The sequence below is a fragment of the Chrysochloris asiatica genome, unplaced genomic scaffold (assembly GCF_000296735.1).
Source record: "Chrysochloris asiatica unplaced genomic scaffold, ChrAsi1.0 scaffold00169, whole genome shotgun sequence".
NCBI lineage: Eukaryota > Metazoa > Chordata > Mammalia > Afrosoricida > Chrysochloridae > Chrysochloris > Chrysochloris asiatica.
In genome coordinates, this window is record NW_006408687.1 from 2,289,429 (window position 1) to 2,312,113 (window position 22,685).

At 36.7% G+C, this 22,685-nt stretch overlaps 1 protein-coding gene across 1 annotated transcript in view; it reads left to right on the plus strand.

Annotated features, from left to right (window-relative positions):
* MTHFD2L (methylenetetrahydrofolate dehydrogenase (NADP+ dependent) 2-like) overlaps positions 1 to 22,685 on the plus strand; it is a 331,691-nt gene that overhangs the window by 210,755 nt on the left and 98,251 nt on the right. The window contains exon 7 of the mRNA XM_006871559.1: positions 20,412 to 20,537. Within this exon, the coding sequence (XP_006871621.1) occupies positions 20,412 to 20,537 (126 nt within the window). The remainder of the gene's footprint in view (positions 1 to 20,411; positions 20,538 to 22,685) is intronic.

Below are 22,685 nucleotides of genomic sequence, written 5' to 3' on the forward strand. Positions count from 1 at the left end.
GCCTCATCTTTCTCCCACGGAACCGCTGGTAGTTTCGAACTGCTGGCCTTGAAGTTGGCAGCCCGATTCGTAACCACTACGCTATGTTATATTAACGTATGTCTTAGTTTCTTAGTGCTTCTATAACAGAAGTACCATGAGTAGGTAACTTTAATGAACTTTAAATTTATTGTCTCAGTTCAGGAGGCTAAAATCCAAATTCAGGGCATTAGCTCTAGGTGAAAACTCTCTATGTCTGCTGCTCTAGAGCAAAATTCTTAGAATTCCTTGGTGATCTCCATTTGGCTAGGATAGTTTCACCGTTTGTACTTGCTTGTCCAGCAATTAATCTGTCCCTTTTGTATCTCAAAAATGACTGGGTTAAAATACACCCTGTACTGATACAACCTCATTAACACAACCAAGAAAATCATATTCCCAGATAGGATTACATCTGCCTTCATGTTATTGTTATTACGTGCTCTTGAGTCCAGTGTGGCTCATAGCAACCCTGTATAGGGTTTCCAAGGAGCAGCTAGTGGATTCCAAGACATATTTTGAGGGGACTACAGTTCAATCCACAATAACGTGTCCATGTACAATAAAGTTTGTTTTCTTCTGAAATACTTTGTCTATGATAACATGTGAAGAATGTTGGCATATTCTGAGCATGGAGAAGATGACTTTTATGTTTCAGAAAATATACTAAGTATATTTGAGGAAGTTTCAAAAAGTTCATGTAAATTTTTTTATTATCTTTTATTTGCATTTTCCACAAACTTTTTAAAACCCTGTCTTATTTCATTTAATTCTCTAGCTAATCTTATGACTTAGGTATTGTTAGAATCCTAAATCTACAAATAAGAAAACTGAGGCTTAGATAAGTATTTGTCTAGGGTTACTAGTTATTAAGTTTTAGAGTCTCAGATCTGAATCTGAGTCTGGATACTGGTCACAGTAGGGAAAGCTACGCAAATACTCACAATTTGCCATGGATAGTGTTTTTTTCCCTTGGGTAAACTTAAATATATGAATAAATAAACTAGTAATTTATTACATCATACAAATCTATACATTGTATATGGTCTAGCAAACTACTATCTTAATCTTTTATATCTTTAAGACTACTCATGACAAAAATCCATAAGTCATCTATCATTTTGTCATAATGTGGTCCTTCTGTGTTGCTGTGATGTTGGAAGCATTGTCATGGGTAGTTCACATGACAACAGGGTCATTCATGCGGGAAAGGTTCAGTGGGACTTCTAGGCCAAATAAGACAAATTAAGAAAGATGATTCTGTAATCTACTTTTTATAAAAATTGGCCAATGAATAGCATTGGAACATTGCCTAATATAGTGCCAGAAGATGAGCCCCTTGGGCTGGAAAGTACTCCAATACAACTGAGGAAGAGCTGCATTTTCAAAGTAGAGTCAACCTTAATGATGTTGATGGAGTAAACTTTTAGGACCTACATTTGTGGCATGACTCAAAATGAGAAGAAACAGATACAAACATCCATTAATCATCAGAAGACGCTGTATAAAGTATAAATTTAGGCAAATTAGAAGTCACCAAAAAGGTAATGAATATATAAATGTTGTATCATAGGCATTGGAGAACAAAAATAGACTGATGTTAGCCATTTGAACCATACAAACCACATGTTCTACTACTCCAGGAATGACAAATGATTAGTAAAATGATCTGCAAAATTACATAGCAAGGAATGTGTAAATGGATGGAATAAAGAATATAGGCTTCTATCCAAGTATGTACTGGGTATGTTTGAGCCCAACATATTTTTTAGATATAAAAGGAGAATATTAGATAATGAGTAAGAAAGCACACTTGGTGGGCATGTAGATGCCAAGCAAAGTCTCCAAGGAAGAGAAATGATGTGGCATATATTGTCAAAAAGAATATTTCAAGCTCTATTCTGAAACATAACACTGGCATTGACAGGATAATATCTATGTGCCTATATGGAGTCCTAATGTGGAGCTGTGGGTTAATGCACTGGACTGCAAAGTCAGGTTGAACCTTAAGGTCAGTGGTTCAAGCTCACCAACTGCTCCTCAGAAACACTGTACAGGGTCACTATGGGTCAGAATTGACTTGACGGCACTTAACAACACAACAAACAAGGAAAATAGGTTAATAAAACTATTATTCAAAAGTATGCAACAATTTATGTAGAAAGAAATTAATCAAACATGAAATCTAGATGCATTGTTAATTACTGGTAATTGGAATATAAAAGTTGGAAACAAAAGAGGAGGGATAACAGTTGGAAAAAACTGCCTTGGTAATAGAAACCATACCAGAGATCACATGATAAAGTATTACAACACCAATGTCTTGTTCATTGCAAATAGCTTTTTTCAATAACATAAATTTCAATTATACATGTGGACCTTACTGGGTGGAATACACAGGAATTAAATCAACTACATCTGTGGAAAAGGAGCTCTGGTAGTGTAGTGGCTATGAGTCGGGATGCTAACCTCAAGGTCAGCAGTTCGAAACTACCAGCCATTCTGCGGGAGAAAGATGAGGCTTTCTGCTCCCATGATGATTTACAGCCTTGGAAACCTGTACAGGGTTGCTATGAGTTGGAACCGACTCCACGGCACACCACCACCACCGCGTGTGTGGAAAGAGACAATGAAAAAGCTCAATATCATCAGTCAGAACAAGGTCAGGGGCTGACTGCAGAACAAACTGTGAATTGCTTATATGCAAATTCAAGTTGAAACTGAAGAAAGTTATAACAAGTCCACAAGAGTCAAAGTATTATCCTTCAGTATGTTGTTGTTGTTATTGTTGTTGTTGTTTAAGTGCTGTCAAGTCAGTTCCGACTCATAGCGATCCTGTATAGGGTTTCCATGGAGCAACTGGTGAGATTGCACAACTGACCTAGTGATTCAAAACAACTTTGCAGTACGGTGCAGTAACCCACAGCGCCATACCAAAGTCCAAACTTCAGTATATCCCATCTGAATTTAGGGGCAATCTCAAAAAACAGGTTTGACATACCTGTTGAACATTAATGACCTAAGACCAAATGAATCATGTGATGACATCAAGAGCATTCATTATACATGTAAAAAGCAAAAACGTCCTTCAAAACACAGGAAAGAAAGAAAAGACAGAACGGATGTCAGAAGAGACTCTGAAACTTAGTTTTGAACATAGAGTACTTAAAACTAAAGGAAGAAATAATGAAATAAACAAGATAAGTAGAAGTTTTCAAAGGGCAGCTAGAGAAGACAAATTAAAGTATTTTAAAGAAATGTGTAAAGCTCTGGAGTTAATAAAAAAACAAAAGGGAAGAATATGCTCATCATTTCTAAAACCAACAGGGCTGAAGTAAAAATTCAATTCTTGAGTTCCAATATTGAAGGTTTCTATGGGCAAAATGCAATGCCTGGGGCATAGTAGGTTATGTGTTGGGCTGTTAACTTCAATGTCAGTGGTTCAAATCCACTAGCTGCTCCGTGGGAAAAATATGACACTTTTTACATATTTTTATATGTAAATATAAATAAAAAATTTTTTTACATATAAATATGACAGATTTATAGCCTCTTGAAACCTTATACAGGGTCACTATGAGTTGGAACTTACTTAACAGCACACAACAGTAACAACAACAACAACATGCGTAAAACATTGAATGATGCAGAAAGCATCACAAGACAGAAAGTACACATATGCCCCAAAGAATTAGTTGATGTTCAGCCATTTTGGGGAGAGTGGCATCAAGAACTGATGCCACTGAAGGAAGAAGTCCAAGTTGCACTGAAATACTGACAAAGAGTGCAGCCCCAGGGATTGTTGGAATACCAATTGAGATATGTTAACAAGTGGGTGCAAAGATGGAGGCACTCACTAATGCTAAGAAGTTTGAAAGACAGCGACTTTTGCCAACTGACTGTAAAAGATCCATATTTACTTCTATTCCAAAGAGATGTGGAAATTATTGAACAAGGTCCTGAATGTCAAACACAAGCAACATTTTTCTGAAGGTAATTGAAAAGCTGTTGCAGCAGTGTGTCAACAGGGAGCTGCCAGAAATTCAGCCTGAAGAAGACGTGGAACAAGCGATATCATTTTGCTGATGTTAAATGAATCTTGGTTGAAAGCAGAGAATACCAGAAAGATGTTTACCTGTTTCTTATTGGCTCTGTAAAGGCATTTGATTGTGTGGATCGTAGCAAATTATGGATTACATTGTGAAGAATGGGAATATGAGAACAACTAAATGTGCTCATGTGAAATCTGTCCATAAACCAAGAGCAGTCATTTAAGTAAAATAAATAAATACTGAGTGGTTTTAAATCAGAAATCATCTGGAACAATGTTGTATTCTTTCACCATGCTTATTCAGTCAGTATGCTGTATGCTGGAGTCACTGGAGAAGAATATCATGTTTGGTAAAGTGGAGGATCAGAGAATAAGAGGAAGACCCCTAACGAGATGGATTGGCCAAGTGGAAGCATTGATGGACTCAAGCATGGCAACAGTAGTGAGGTTGGCCCAGGATCAGGGAATGTTTCATTCTGCTGTGCATAAGGTTGCTATGGGTTGGTACCGACTTGATGGCACCCAACAACAACAATTCTTCTTTAATCTTCCTTCTACATTGTCCAGTTTTCACATGCATATTGTCGTTAAGTGCCATCAAGTTGGTTTCAACTCTTTGCAACCCTGTACAGGGTTTCAAGGAGCAGCTAGTGGATTTGAACTGCTGATCTTGTGGTTCGCAGTTCATTGCTGATCCTACAGCACCACAGCAGGAGTCCTCACATGCATGCTCTTGTTATTAAGTGCCATCAAGTTGGTTCTGACCCATAATGACCCTGTATACAGTTTCTGAGGAGTGGCTTGAAGGTTTATACCACCAATCTTTTGGTTCAAACTGACCTTGTAGTCCATCAAATTATCTTGTAGCACCACACAAGGTCTGAAAACACTATGGCTTGGGTTAGGTATACCTTAGTCCTCAAAGTGATATCTTTGCTCTTTTAACACTTCAAAGAAATCTTTTGTAGCAGACTTGCTCAATGCAATGTGTCATTTTATTTCTTCCACAAACATTGATTGTGGATCCAAGTAAATTGAAATTGTTGACAACTTCAGTCTTATCTCCATTTATCATGATGTGGAGATTTTTGTTTTCTTTAGAAAGAGTTGTAATCCAAACTGAAAGCTGCTGTCTTTGAGCTTCAACAAGTGCCTCATTTTTTCTTTTTTTCCAGTAAATAAGGTTCTGTCATCTACATATCACAGATTGTTAACGAGCCTTTCTCCAATCCTTATATAGCATTCTTCTTCATACAGTCCAACTGCTCAATTTATTTGTGCAGCATACAAATTGAATGAATATGTTGTTGTTAAGCTCTGTGGAATCAATTTGGACTCACAGCAACCCTATATAGGGTTTCCTAGGATCAGTTGGTGGTTTAAACTGCCAACCTAAGTATGGTTAAAGGATGTAACTCTGACACACATTTCCTGATTATAAATCATGCTGTGACCCCTTGCTCTGTTCAAACAACTCTCCTTGGTCTATGTACGGGTTCCACATGAGTTCAATTAAGTGTTCTGGAATTACCATTCTTGGCAATGTTATCCATAGTTTGTTAGGATACACACAATCAAATAAATACCTTTACATAGTCAATAAAACACAAATAAACATCTTTCTGGAAGTCTCTGCTTCCAGTCATGATTCATCTGCTGTCAGCAATGATATCCCTCCTCTTCGGAATATTGGCCGGATTTTTGATAGCTCCCTATTTATGTACTGCTCTGGTAGTGTAGTGGTTATGAATCAGACTGCTAACCTCAAAGTTGGCAGTTTGAAATACCAGCCATTCCACGGTAGAAAGTTAAGGCTTTCTGTTCCCGTAAAGAGTTACAGCTTTGGAAACCCTGTACAAGGTCGCTATGAGTCGGAACCAACTCCATGGTACTTAACAACAACAACAGTTTTTTTAAAATTATCTGCAACAGAATTTTACTTGCATGTGATATTGATTATATTGTTTGATAATTCCAAAGTCCTAACCTTTTGGAATCCAGAAGCTAGAGACTATGTCCTTTCTTCTCTGCTTCTCTTTGATCGCTGAATAAATGAGCACAAAATATCTTAGCTGCAATTTAAATGCTTAAAACGAATTGAGGAGAACAAGGTCTAAGATTTAAACAGAAAGGAAATGTCAAGGATTTTTTAAAAGTTAGCATTTCCTAAATATTATGGATTATCTAGGACCTTTTGGTCTTTAGAAGGTATATCTTTATAAAGCATTGATTGAACTCATTGGATTTCAAACTTGGCTCTGAGGAACTTTAGGGTCATTTGGCTGGTTGCAGAGCTCCCTGGCCTCCAACCTCATTCTTCAGTGGTAGTTCCCAATTTACAGTGGTGTTCCATGCTGATGAATCCATTATAAATTGGTTTTGATATAAGTTGAATATCTCTTTTCTTGTTTTTAGTTCTCATTAGTGCCTGCTATTTGACAATGTTTTCAATAAGAGCATTAAATATCCATGAATGAGTATCTGAAAATGGTGACATCAGCAAATTACTTGCTGCAGCATTGTATGTAGTACATATTACTAAATGGTTCTTTAAATATAAATGTTTTAGACATTCTATTGAGCCTATGTATAATATGACTGCTGGCATTATAGACCCTATTTTTCCTACTTTCCTCAACCTCTATCCCTTGCTCAAAGTGCACAAGTGTTTATTTTCAGGGAACAAGATTTGGCCAATGCAAGGAAAAGAAGATAAGAGAATCATAAATCTAGCCCCCATAGGCCTATTAAGTCTTTGCAGAAAAGGACTCAAGGCAGAAGTTGATGGAACTCCTAAGAGTGATTCTATGAATTCCCAAGTACAAAGAGATTCCAGATCTCCAGATGATCAAATTTGGCATGAGCAGAGACCTAATAGCCCTTATCTCCATGAGGAACTAACTACTGTTCTGCAACCCAAGCATCAGGAGCTTTGGGAGCATCCAGTGACTGTAGTTGGTATGGACATTATTCTCATAAACACAGCATAGCTATACAGGAATCAGATAGGAATCAAAGAAGTCACAGAAAAACAGAAAGAACAGGATATACTCTGTGGTCATTATGACTGACTCACTGGTTTGTAAACATTTCTTGAGGATTCCTAGAAATAACACAGTATCTAGTGGGAAGACACTGAGGTACTCTTACTGTTAATTGACATCATTTAGGTAGAACACATTTGCCCATGGTAGGACTATTAGTGAAGCAAATAACACTGATGTTTTTCTAATCCAGAAAGAAACATATACATTTGTACAAATTCCATTGCAATGACTCTAGCTATTTAGGTAGGATAGCTTCCAGCTGACGGAGTGATCCACCTGAATAAGCATTTCCATGGAATTACTTTTATATCTGAACAAGAATTCTGGTTTTGTTTTCAACCTCACCTCTGACTCACCATTGTGAAACTAAGAAATCATTTAGCCTCTCAGCACCTCAAAACTCCTCTTCTGTGAATGAGGATAATGGGTAAACCTTTTCTTGCTTCACTGAATTGTTGTGAAGTTTAATTAGATAATGTCTGCACAGCCCTTTGAACTCTACTAATTAAAGTGATGCGTAAATACTGTTCTTCCTTTTATCAGAATGCCTTGATTGAGTCGTTTCGTAGAGACTTAAAAGATGACTATGATATGAGGGCCCATAGGGAAAGGATTATTTTTTTGCTTTTTAAATTTAAGTGACCGAAATTCTGGGATTGCTAAGAACTCATGTGAAAATATCCAGTTGAGGCTCTAACTGGTGAAGATAGGCTACATTCTCATACTTGTTCAAGAGGTAATGGTATAGGATAAAGCCCTGTGTACTTTAGATATAGTTTCATTTATAAATGGTGATTTGTGTTCAGTGTGTTTTGCTGAGATAATACTGGTGATTTATTTCATATTTTTTCATATGAGAAACACAAAACAACAGATTTACAGGCACTTTATACGACATAACCCGAGAAGAAGTGTTATTCATAGTAAACCATCCATTGGGGAATCTACTGATCAGTCACAGAGATTTCCATCCACAGCAGAAAAATCTTAAATGAATCAGAAATCTTACTAATTTTCCTGTTGAGAATATTTTGCACTAAAGTAATTATCCTAATTACTTTTGAAATTTTGCATTAATAGACCTTTTTCTTCTTCCAGAAATAAATTCATAGATAGATGAATTGGCATATGGAAAAACAACCACAAACCTATCTCCATAAACCTGCCTTGGGTTTTTGTGTAATATACTACTAAATATAATTTACTGTAAATATAATTTACAAATTATCTATGGAAACTAGACTTTTAAAATGACATTATTCAATTCTAGATGTTATAGAATGACTCATAATTTAAAGTTGATATGATTTACTGACACCTAGGCAATGGGTATGAGAGTTTTGAAAAGTTGTCGCTGTTAAGTGCTGTCAAGCATGTCCTGACTCATAACCACCCTGTGTAGCATTTCTGAGTACTAAGTACCAAATTGAAAGTCTGCAACAGCAAGTGTTTCTGTGATACCTAACATCTAGTTTATTGTGCTTGTAACATTTCTTATTCTTTGTATACTTTGGGAATGCATCTGCTGATGGACCAATATAACTTCAAAGTACTTTAAACTATAAGTAACTCCAAATTCTGAAATGTATGTTCACATCAAATCCTCATTTGTACAATTAAAGTAGAATTACAGAAACATTTCAGATCCTTGAGGTACTTGTTTGATATCCGAAAGAAAACAAGCAAGTATTCTTTATTTTGATCTAAAAAGATTAAGGAAAACAAAGTATAGATATAAGATAAACATTTAAAAAAAAAAAAAAAGATATAAAATTGTAAAATATATACAGCCTGAGGAGGTACCAAAGATAAAATATCAAAGATAAAATACAAGGATGTCATGCTTGTGAAAGTAGAGTCAGCAAACAAGAGGAAGCCCCTCAGTGAGATGAAATGACAGAGTAGCTACAAAAATGAGGTCAAGCATGACAAAAATTGTGATTATAGCACAGGACATGGCAGTGTTGCGTTCTGTTATGCCATGCTTCACGATGAGTCTGAAGGCACCTTAACAACAACTGCAGGGAAACAGGAAATTAATGCTCTATTCAGGGTCCTAAGGTCCTGGATTAATATATATATTCCTACACAGTGAGATTTTTTTTAAAGGGAAGCACTCTGTTCTCTATTCATATACATTTATGTATGTATATTTGTTGCTGTTCAATGCCATTGAGTTCATTTTGACTCATAGCACCCCTGTATAGTGTTTATGAGGAGTGGCTGACCATCAGTCCATTGCTTATTTTACAGCGCCATGTCAGGACTCATATATATTCGCATACTCCTAGATATACAAGGAGCCCTGGTAGTGTTGTGGATTATGAGTTTGGCTGCCAACTGCAAGTTTACTAGTTCAAATCTACCAGTGGCTCCGTGGGAGAAAGTTGAGGCTTTATGCTCCCATGAAGATTGACAGCCTTTGAAAATCTGAAACGGTGGTTATGAGTAACAATCAACATTGTGACATACATACACATACATAAACAAAAAACACAATAGACAGTCATAAGTATGGTTACTTATGTGTGTGTTGTGTGTGTGTATGTAATTTGCCTCTGGTTTCAAAAAGATATTGTGCAAGTTTAGATAGAGATTTAAAGAAGTCGGTCTGAGCCTTGATGGTTCAGCGCCAATGGTGGAGTCAGTTCCAACTCCTAGCGACCCTGGATAGGGTTTCTGAGGCTGTAAATCTTTATGGGAGCAGAAAGCTTCATCTTTCTCCTGCAGAACAGCTGGTAGTTTCAAATTGCTGAACTTAAGGTTAGCAGCCCAACTCTAACCACCCTAAATCAATAAAAGTGTTACACATAAACACTCGGGCACTTCTTTGAGATCTTCAGTTTGGGTTTAATTTACACACAAAGGTACTAGTAAGTCAATGTCTAAATGAGCTATGAGCACATTTTATATAGTTAGTCCTTGGGATTTTAAGAAACATCATTTAACCTAGAAATTCCATTTTCATAATGCTTTCCTCCTTATCAAGTTAACAGGTATGGTGTCACAAAGAAGAAAAGGCTGTAATTTTGTTATGACCAGGGCAGGGTATTTAGGGGTTAATAGAGATAGATAGCTATTTCCTGAGTCATTTGTTTACCCCAAGGGATAGGAAGAATAAGAGTAGTAGAGTTTAAGGTCTATAAAGTAATGCTTGTATCAAACAAAAACTTGCAAGATTATCTTTTAGTATTGTGTGAAATTTCTCCTTATGAATTAAAGAATAAAGTGAGAAATTGACCACTTGATTTCTCCTCAGAGCAGTTAATTGCTTACTTATTTGAGATTTGGGGGGCCAATAATCTTTTTTTACACTATCTAGAAGAGTCTTTGTCTAGATATTCCTTCTTCTTTGTGTTTAATGGTTAGGACATCTAATTACTTTATCTATAAGAGAATACATATATTCTTTTGTTGTTTCTAAGACTCTTCTAAAACACTCAGCAAGGTGCTAGAGGTCCTGCAATGGAATTGCTTCCATTTTAGATTTTCTTGTATATTAAATCATCTATCTCTGGCTTACAGGCATTCACAAAAAGAGAACAGAGAGCTGTAATCACATCTGCATCTGATTTTACTTCAGAATGTTGTCTACAAGTATTAAAGAGCCCATCTGAATTCCCAGTGTGTTGACCACTTCTTTGCTTTATGGGACTGAATCAAAGTCCCATCTATGTTCACAGGAATGATTGGGGGACAGTCTCAAAAAATCATGCCGAACATCTGCAGTTTTTCTAAACCCTTCTGATTTCTTGTGTAACTTGGGATCTTCTATTTCTGCCTTGGGATCCAATGTATATTTGCATTTATGTAATAATTGGTAGAAATCTGAAAACTCTGAATTATATGTTCCTAGAACTGTTTTTAATTCCTCTTCAAATTCTGTCTTGTCTAAGTCTGGAAATTTATAACAATGACTTTTAGTTTCATCTTGCTGCAGAGCATAAAATCTGAAGGATTTTATGTTTAAATGATTCTAGGTTTAAATGTTCAGATACCAATTTTTCTTTAACACCTCATTCATCTCTGACAGCTGAACTTCCAGGGTTAGAAACTTTATATATAAAAGAGAGTTATGGGTCACTTCCCCCAGCCAACATTCACAGGAACATTCCTGGACACACCTTTTAATGGTCACCTCATTGTAATGTCATACCAAGAGTCTCAGAGACTGTAAGCTTTCCTATCTGCAATAGTCCCCTCCCTGGAGTCTGTATGCCTGGCATGTGTATGTGTGTATGGCTGATGCCATTAGTTATGGCTGTGGGAGGAGATTTCTTTGTTTGCTGTGCCCTATAAAGGTCATTACCTGGAGATAGAACTTTGGGAACTCATCATGGTGTCTATAATTTCCCTCCCCTGGGGTGATCTATGTTTGTCCTAGTCTTGCGTTTACTCTTGTTTGAGACTTAAGAGTCTGTATGATATTTATATCTTTAAAGATGGGGGTCTCTTTTCTCCCATATAATAGCCCTACAGCCAACAATAAAAGGTTTTCCCTGTTCTGAGTTATATTAATTTTATGAGGTGATTGCATTTTGGGAGAGTTTCTGGTCAACCAGAAGGAAAAGAGAATGTTGTTGTTGTCGAGTGCTGTCAAGTCGGTTCCAACCCAAAGCAACCCTGTATAGTGTTTTCAAGAAGCTGCCAGTGAGCTTGAACCACTGACCATGCAGTTCAGACCAACTTTGAAGTCCAGCACATTAACCCACAGCTCCACACCATAGTTAGAGGGAAAGGGATAGACACAGGCTGAGGGAATTGGACTAATATTCTCATTTGGAGGAATCTAAAAGAGAGATTATATATTTTTTCAATTATTCTTCTAAGGGAATAATTTTGGAACCTTAGTACCTTTGTATGCTTTTCATACTAAGTAAAAATCCAGACCACTGGATATTTATAATTTCCTTTCTTTATTATCTAAGGAAACTCTCAAATGAATAATTAATTCATATAAAAAGTTGATCTAAAGCCAGCTTTAAAAAAAAAAAAAAAAAGACTGTTATAATTCTAAATCATCCTTAGTGAAATTATGCCTTTTAGAAAAATAAGTTTAAAAAATTATTGCTATCCTGGAAATACTTATAAGAAGTAGGAGTCTCTATCAGAGTGGGAAAAGTCTTAAGGTATAAATTGGGGCAAATCCAAGATAACCTATGAGTGGTCAATTAACAGTATCACTGTGTACCTTGTGCTTTAGCCTAGTGACTGCATTATCTCAATTGCAAACCCAATTATTTGTAGTTCCCCACAGACAGAAAGGTGTGTTAAGATTTCATAGACAAAACAAGACAATAATGAGGAAAGTTCTCATAAAGTTTTGTTAATTAACCTAAGGCAAAATTTCCCCAAAGTTCTGAAGAAAAATTCTGAACCTCTCAGTCCTCATGGTCAGCTTGAGGAATAGATTTATCAGACTTACACCCATCCTCTTCCTGTGAACTTTCCTCTGAATACAGACAACAGCAACAACAACAAAATACAAAGACAAAGACAACTGGTGTCCTTAGTAATGAAGTTCTTCAAATCTTAACCATGGACTAATACAGAGTTCTTGGTTCGATCTTCATGACCCTCAAGATTTTTGAAAGTTTGTTGTTGTTGTTAAGTGCTGTTAAGTCAGTTCCAACTCATAGTGACCCTGTATAGGGTTTTCAAGGAGTAGCTGTTGAGTTTGAACCACCGAACTTGAGTCTCAAACCCACCGTGAGGTCCAGCGCTTTATTCCATTGCACTACACTAGGATTCCTTTTGAATTCTAGCTCCCTCAAAATATCAACACAAACAACCAACTGATGATAAGTCTCGGTTTATGGTTACTTAAGCATGGGAGGCATTGCCTTGACAGTGTTTTATTATCTGTGGTGCTCTGGAATCAACTTCTTCAGCTTTTCCCAACTCTATGTTCCATGATGCTCACTGGTAGCTTGAAATCAGTCAAGAAAATGGGCAAATGCCAGAAATCAGATTCTTTTTTTTTGAGAGCCACCTCACCAATGCTGTATTTTGTTTTAAGTTAGAAGTCAAAGCTTTTAATGTGGGAACTTGATTTGGATTGGGTAAGGAATATAATTAAAATTTAGAATTGTCTTTGAAACCAAGATGTCTAAAATCCTTAGAGACTAAACAGTCATTTGACATTATCTACTGAAAAGCAAAAATGTTTGATATTCATTAAAATTATTTCTTGAAACAATAAAATGATTTTTAGCTTTTGACTTTCTAGTGAAGTGCTTCCCAGAATCAAAAGAGAGTCATGTTAATGAAGACAGTGATATAGTAAAGTCATGTTAATGTAGACATTTAACTATGTGGGTGTGGATGGTTTTGGTTTCCACATATCATGTATGAGCCTTCAAATTATATAAGAAGTAAAGATAGATAGCCATAGAATTATCATAGCAAAAAGATTTAAAACCCATAGGAAATTTTCATTTAAAATCAATATGGACTTTCAGCTTCAATAAGAAGATACACACACACACAGAGGACAGTAAGTCAAAATATATTGCCATGAAATCATAGAAACCTATATTAAATAAAAATATCAAAATGTGAAGTTGTTACTTCTTGACATATCCTCCATCTAGGTCTGTACACTTCTGAAGGTAGTGTTTCTAACACTTCCCCTAAGAATTTCATACTCTTCAATTTATATCACATCAAAACCACAGTTTTGGCATCCTGAGGGACTCAAATTGTGTGTCTTCTAAATCCTTTTTAGGTTTGGGGAACATAAAGAAGTTTGAAAGGGCAAGATCAGGGCTGTAAGGTAGAGGAAATTCTTATAGGACAATCCTTGCTACTAAGCAGGTGCATGGACATAGTGGAAAACAATTCTTTGGTGAAACTTACCTGGCCTTTTCCTCATCAGTACAGTTTTCTGAAAACTTATTTATAATAAATCCCTATGATTATCCTGAGTTCTTGGAGAAAATCTCTTAAGATTACTTTGAAATTCCCAAAAGCAGTCACCATAACCTACTGAGCTGACCTCTCTGGCTTGAATTTAACTAGTCCAGTAGGTCCCCTTAGAAACCACTCTTTTAATTGAACCAATTTTTGAAGGTTATTCACTATTTTTTCACACTATTCTTGAAGTGTGTATAAAAACTTATCTCAGCCATCTACTGATTGCAGTTAAACACATTTTGTTTGGAGTAAACTTGTACATGTATAAACGTAAAGCCTGTACATTTGACTTACCTTTATTTGGGCATGTGTGTGTTTGTACAGAGAACTCTGGTAGTGCAGTGCCTAAGTGCTGAGCTGCTAAACAAAAGGTTGTCAGTTTGAACACACTAGCCATACTGAGGGAGAAAAGATGTGGCAGCTTGCTTTCATAAAAATTTACAACCTTAAAAACTTATCAGGCAGTTCTCTGCTATCCTATAGAGTCACTGTAAGTCAGACTTGACTTGATGGCAATATGTATGTTGTTGCTAGGTACCATCTGATCAGTTCTGACACACAATGACCCTATGTGCAACAGAACGAAACATTACCTGGTCCTACACTATCTTCACAGTTGTTATATTGGCGCCCATTGTTGCACTACTGTGTCAGCCTAGCTCATTTGGGGTCTTCCCTTTATTTTATATACCCTCTACTTTGCTAAGTGTGATGTCCTTTTCCAGGGGCTTGTCCCTACTGATAATATGTCCAAAGTATGTGTGACAAAGTCTATTCCATCCTTGCTTCTAATGAACATTTTGGCTGTACTTCTTCAAACACAGATTTGTTTGTTCTTCTGGCAGTCCATGGTACTTTCAGTAATCTTCTCCAATACCATATTATAATTGAAATGCATCAATTCTTCTCCTATCTTCCTTATTCATTGTCCAGCTTTCTCATGCTTATGAGGTGATTTACCACGTCAGGCATATCATAGTCCTCAAAGTGACATCCTTGTTCTTTAGCATTTTAAGGAGATCTTTTGCTGCAGATTGGCCCAATGCACTACATTGTTTCATTTCCTGACAGCTACTTCCATGAATTTGATCGTGGATCCAAGTAAAATGAAATCCTTAACAACTTCAGTCTTTTCTCCATTTATCATGATGTTTATTGGCCCAGATATGAGAATTTTTGTTTTCTTTATCTTGAATTGTAGTCCATACTGCAGGTTTTATTCTTTGATCTTCATCAGTAAAACTTCACGTTTCCTTGGATGTGTATATAGATAGATAGACAGACAGACAGACAGTCAGACAGATAGTTAAATACATAGATAGATACAAGATAGGTCAGTGGTTCAAGCTCACCAGCTGTTCCTCGGAAACCCTATACAGAGTCACTATGGGTTGAACCCACTCAACAGCACTTGACAACAACATATATAAAATATAGTTTGTTCTCTTGTTGTTGTTATTGTCAGGTGCCATCGAGTCGGAACCGACTCATAGCGACCCCATGCACAGCAGAACGAAACAATGTCCGATCCTGGGCCAACCTCACTACCGCTGCCACACTTGAGTCCATCAATGATGCCACCTGGCTGATCCATCTCGTTGGGGGTCTTCCTCTTTTTCTCTGACTCTTCACCCTACCCAGCATGACATCCTTCTCCAACGATTGTTTCCTCAGGACAATATGTCCAAAGTAGGAGAGATGAAGCTTAGCCATCCTGGCCTCCAAGGAGCACTCTGGCTGCACTTCTTCCAAAACAGATCTATTGGTTCTTTTGGCAGTCCATGGCACTTTCAGTATTCTCCTCCAACACCACAACTCAAAGGCATCAATTCTTCTACAATCCTCCTTATTCACTGTCCAGCTTTAACATCCATATGAGTTTGTTCTCTTAGGGACTTTTATTACTATTCTTAAAATCTTTGTTGTATTGAGTTAAAATCTATTTTCTTCCTTTGTTCCTTTCTTCTGATCTTCCCTCTGAAAACATGTAGAAAATTTGTCTATCTACTCATATATCGTGGTTGTGAATTGGGCTGCAAACTGCAAGGTCAGCAGTTCGAAACTACCAGCTCTTCCATGTGAGAAAGATGAGGCTTTTTGCTCCCATAAAGATTTACAACCTTGGAAACCCTGTACAGGGTCGCTATGAGTCAGAACAAACTCCACGGCACTTAACAACAACAACAATTCATATATCAGTGTTACCTATTGAAGACACTACCACCATTATTGTGTTTCTGAATTTTTTTCTGAGCTTTTTCAACCCTTCATCTATATCAGAGATCTTCAATATGTGTTCAGTGTGATTTGTGACCATTTTCTTACTTTCTATGAGCAATTTGTTATGAAAATCTTGCACTAGACTATGAATAAGCAAGAAACTCAAGCTATTAATGAAAAACTGCCACCTGAATTAAATAGTATGCTTAGTGGTAGAATTGATTTGCAAGCTCTTTATGCAGACTGGTAATAAACACTCTAAGGAGCTCTGGTAGCGTAGTGGTTATGAATTGGGCTGCGAACCTTAAGGTCAGCGGTTCGAAACTACCAGCCGCTCCGCAGGAGAAAGATGAGGCTTTCTACTCCCGTAAAGATTTACACCCTCGGAAACCCTGTACAGAGTCAATATGGGTCGGAACCGACTCGACAGCACTTAACAACAACAACAACAAGCCAATTAATTTTATAGAACTGTTCCATATGGCATCATTTCTAGATCTCTTCTAATTATTCTTCGTATGACTAATCTCTAGAATGCAACTAGACTTTTCTTCAGAGTCTAATAAAAATATAGTGGGAAAATTATATTCTTGCATCTGGACAATGAATAAGGAAGATTGTAGAAAAATCAATGCATTTAAATTATGGTGTAGGAGAAGAATATTGAAAGTGCCATAGACTGCCAGAACAAATATATATTAGAAGAAACCGCCAGAATGTTCCTTAGAAGCCAAATAGCAAGACTTCTCTCATATCTACAGACATGTTGCTAGAAGGAACCAGTCCCTAGGGAGTCAATCCCAAAATTTAGTGGTTTTATATAATAAACTTTTAAATATATATATATATATACATACATACAATAATTTCTCAGCTGATCTTGACAGAACTTACTCAAACAACTTCCATTATAAGGTTGGGTATTTGGGAGCTGACTCATCTAGGATGGCCTCAGCTAAAAAATGCCTCAGCTCTCCTACATAGGCCTGGCATCCTCCAGTAGGCTAGCTTGAACTTGTTCTCACTGCTATGACAAGGATCAAAAAAAGTTTGGAAGTATATAAATTCTCTATGAAGATCACCCTACTCTTGAATAAGTAGAGTAGAGAATGGTGAAAAGTAGACCTAAGGGAGGGCAAAGATAAGATAACCAATACAAATGCCAATGTGTTTTTCTAAGCTGTTTATAAGAATTTGGAAAACGACACAACCAAATCTGTAAAAAGGAGACCATATACACCTTTTTACAGATGCATTGATGAATATCTTTGAAATATGTTTTTAGACCAGTCATAACTCTACCAATAGGTATTATCATCCAGTCCACATTTGTTTATTATGTTAATAAAGCTTCAGTGAACATTTTCATCAAATTTCATGCTGCAATTAAGACATTTTCTATAAATTTATGTTCATAAATACTCATTATTGTATTTCTTATAATAGCAAAATATTAGAAGCTATACAAGAAATAATAATTTATTATGTACATATAACAAATTGTTTTATATGGTTTTTAATTTTCAAATAATAAATGAGATTGGAAATAATCACAATTTAATCTTAATGACAAAAATGGTAGGATACCACTGTATTTTGCTGAACTTCAAGAAGAAAAAGTATTATATGACTATCTTTAGAGAAATATTCAGTATCTGTGGTAAAGGCCACAGCCTTCAATATGGATTGCAGCTCAATGTAAAGAAAATGAAAATCCTTACCACGGGACCAGAAAACAACATTCTTATCATGGAAAAAAGATTCAAGTTGTCAAAGACTTCATTCTTCTTGGATCAACTATCAGCACTCATAGAAGCAGCAGTCAAGAAATCAAATGATGTATTGTATTAGGCAAATCTGCTGCACAAGACCTTTTTAAAGTGTTGAAGAGCAAAGATGTCAGCTTGAGGACTGAGGTGCAGCTGACCCAAGCCATGGTATTTTCAATAGCCTCATATACATGTGAAAGCTGGACAGTGAATAAGGAAGACCGTAGAAAAATTGATGCTTTGGAGTTATGGTATTGGAGGAAAATATTGAAAGTGCCATGGGCTGCCAAAAAAACCCCCAATAGATTCATTTTGGAAGAAGTGCAGCCAGAGTGCTCCTTGGAGGCCACGATGGCCAAACTTCGTCTGTCATACTTCGGACATATTGTCATGAGTGAGCAGTTGCTGGAGAAGGATATCATGTTTGGTAAGGTGGAGGGTCAGAGAAAAAGAGGAAGGCCCCCAACAAGATTCATTGACCAAGTGGCAGCATCGACAGACTCAAGTGTGGCAACAGTAGTGAGGTTGGCCCAGGATCGGGCAGTGTTTCGTTCTGCCGTGCATAACAGTGCTGTGAGATGGAACCGACTCAAGGGCATTTAACAATAACAACAACATGGTAAAACTAATAAAAAGAATGAATTGCTATGTATCAGGTTAATAAGGTAAGGAAAAATATAACTTTACCACTGATACCTCTTTAATTATATCATTATGTGACTGAGGAACTGATCAGATAACTACAGCTATTTTGATCCTGGACACTCCTATCTAGCCTTTAAACTTAAAATTCTTAAGTGGATAGATTAGAAGCTATGAAAAAAAACTCTGAAAGCACAACAGGTAACCCTTTTCCTGCAAGAAATGCCTAATATGGAATTAAATAAATCACCTACCAGAAAGCTGCCTACCACCTACCCACCAGAGTTGTGGTGGTGGTGGTGGTAGTTATGTGCCATCCGTTGAGTCAGTTCTGACTCATAGCAACCCTCTATAGAGTTTCTGAGGCTGTAAATCTTTATGGGAGCACAAAACCTCAACCTTCTCCCATGGAGTGACTGGTTGGTTCGAACTGTTGACCTTGTAGTTAGCAGCCCTGCACATTATCTACTATGCTACCAGGGCTCCTGGTAGAGTCGTGGTGGCAAAGTAGAAATGTACAAAGGTGCTTTGATTCTCTTCCCATTTAGACTTAGGGTCTCTATTCCTTCTTCTTAAATCTGGGTGGAATCTGTAACTGTTTGACCAACAAAATATGTCAGAAATGATATTGTGCCAGTATCCAGGCTCAGGCCTTAAGAGACTGGCAACTTCTGCTTGCTTTCCCTGGAATACTTTCAGAAACCAGCTAGCAGTATGCAAGAAGCCCAAGTCATATGAGAACACATGTATGTTCTCCAATCAACAAGCTAAATTCAATCCAGAGTTATTTGCTAGCCATTTTGGAGTCATCTTGGATGGCTAGCCTAGTTTTGTCTTTAGATGACTCTAGCCACAGCCACTACCAAACTCCAACAGCATGAAAACCCCTAAGTCCATACAGGCTAGCCCAGTCAAATTACAGAGCATAATAATAAATTACTGTGTTAAGTCAATAGATTTAGAAATGCTTTGTTGAGCTGTGAAAACAAAACAATAACAACAAGGAACTGAAACTTTAACCACTGTTAGCTAATGGCATTGTTATTTGAAACAAAATTTGAAAATAATTACAGGAAACAATGACATAAGATCTCTGTAAAGCTGCCTTTCTAACTGGAATTAAGCACTGGTGAGGAGAGTTTCCTATGCCTTACATGTTTCAGTGTCATGTACAAAGATAATACATCAAAGAAAACAACAACAACAAAGAAACCTCATGATAGAAGTTCAAGTTTGAATTTTCCCTATGTGTATGATATTTTGTAATTTATCACAACCCTGAGGAATACATATTATTAATGTCCTCATTTTCCTTCTTTTTTCTCGTTCTTTCATTTTCCATCCCTCTCTCCTTCCTTCCTTCCCTCTGTCTCCAATTTCCAAGTTGTTTTCACTCCGAGCCATGACATTCTACTCCACCTAAGCTGATGCCTGTTTCATATCCAGTCTTACCATGCTTTTTATAGTACATGAGATACATGCTCAAAGTGGCATCCTTGAATGGAGAATTTGGGTAAGCTGTCTCTTAGAAGGCATTCCTCATAGGACATCATCCACACAAACCTCCATGTGCTACCTTTGTTCCACTGCTTGATCAGAATCATCAAAATGCGGTAGACCTCATCGTTTGAAACATTATGTTTTAAGAAACCATGACAACAAAAGCATTAGTAGTATGAACCTTTGTTATAATCAAGGACAAAGTTTAAATATTATGCTGAGTGTTTGACAACTTTGGTTTGCTTTCAGGTATTCCCAAGTTGATTACATGTGATATGGTTAAAGAAGGTGCTGCTGTGATTGATGTAGGTATCAACTACATACAAGACCCCAAGACAGGAAAGACAAGATTAATGGGAGATGTGGACTTTGAAGGTAATAAACAAAATCTTTTTTGACAAATGAAATAAGCAGAAAGATTCTACTTTGAATGCTTTGATAGTAGAGGTATTATCAACTTATTAATCATCACTTTTTTCCTTAGAGGAAAAAACATTTTAACTTCTTTGTTATATCCTTTGTTTCCTTCTTTCCTCCCTGCCTGCCTTTTTTCCCTCATTCCACTGTGCAAAGGTCATTTCAATGGTGCCATTAACACTTGATTTTATGACATCAAATTCTTTTTAGTACATTTTTTATTGAAATAATTCAGCTTGCCTTTTAAACCTGGACATTGTTTTGTATTTTGGAGCGTCATCTTATTCTATATTTACTTATTCATAGAAGACATGTTAGGATATTTGCCATTGCTATTTGAAATTTAGACAGTTTTGTACGTTATGTACTCATTTTTTAAACAGAATAAAAATCTAGCTACAGTTTCTATGACTACCAAAAGAGATAAGGCAGCTAAGATGCTGTAAACAAACTAATGCTAATACTATCCATTCTCTCTGTGGATCAGGAAATGGAGCCCAAGAAATTTATTTTTATTTTCAGTACCTGACCCCTAGTCTGATTTCCAATATTTCTGTCATATAGTAACCTGAATTTTAAGTTTTCAGTATATGGGAGTCATAGGTATTCTATGAAGATATGAAAATAGATACGTAGTTAGAGATATGTTTATGTGGGGAAGATGGTATGTATTGGGTCAGTTATTCTTCAAGGGGACAACTTCAGGTCCATGTCAAGACCTTTAATTAGTTACAGCATCCTTACAAACCAAAAGGAGTAGATTATGTGATTTTCTAAGTAACTCAAGAGGAAACCATCATTAGCTAGTGATTTACCCAAATTTTACGATGGTGTTGAATAAAGTAGAATATTCAGGAGGTCTGGATGTACCTTAGGATATTGGCAGGATCTTAGGTATTGGCCTTATTTATGTGAGATTCATGGATCCACAATCAATGCTAGTTAATGCAACAGTCAAGAAATAAACCTTATTGCATTTGGGCAATTTTACTATAAAAGACCTCTTTGAGGTGTTAAATAGCAAAGATGTTACTACTAAAGTGACCTGAACCAAGCAATGACATTTCCAGTGCATGTGAAAGCTGGACAATGATTAAGGAAGACTTTAGAAGAATTGATGCATTTAAATTGTGGTGTTGGTGAAGGATATTGAAATTACCATGACTGCCAGAAGAACAAACAAATCTTGGAAGAAGTGTAGCCAGAATGCTGCTTAGAAGTGAGGAGGGCGGGACTTCATCTCACATGCTTTGGATGTGTTATCAGGACAGACCAGTCCCTGGAAAAGGACACCTTGCATGGTAAAGACCCTCAAGGAGATAGATTGACATCATGACCACAACAATAGACTCAAACATAATAACACTTATAGGGATGGCACAGGACAAGTGACTGTTTTATTCGGTTATACAGGGAGTCGTTATGACGCCATGTCACCTAATAACAACACAACATTGTGTGATTCTCTGTGCATCAGGGACCAGATCCAGCTAAGCAACTTGAGCCTGACACTAAAAAGAGGGGAAAAAAACACAACCTGAGGACATGAGCTCTCTTTCAAAGATACACATACACACAGTTCTCAGAGTGATGCATTGTGTATGTGTATATGTGTTTATTAACTTGTGGAGTCTATGCTCCATCATCCCTTACAAATGCTGTTGCAAAATGGCATGTTGTACAGCTTTCTATGAAAATATCTAATTACACGGAGACAGGAGTATGGTAAAGCAAACAAGGACTAATGTATATTGAATATACAGGAAACAGGGGAACATTGTTTCCTCCAAAGTCTGCTTTCCCAAGGAGAAAGAGAAAAGATGATTTTTAGGGATTTAGGGCATAGGGTGGAGGTCAGAGCACTTTCAGAAACTTCAGCACTAATCTTTTTAAAAAAAAAAAATTTTTTTTTAAGTTTTTATTGTGAACTGAATGATAGTTTACATGGGAGAACATCAGCTTTACACCATCATTTCATTGCAATGATTACAATCTCCTCCTTGTATCATTCAACAGTACTTGCTTCCATTCCCACTTTTTGTGTGTGTATGTGGGTGGGGGTGAGGTACACAAAAAAACACTCAGGAATATATAATAATTTAAGCA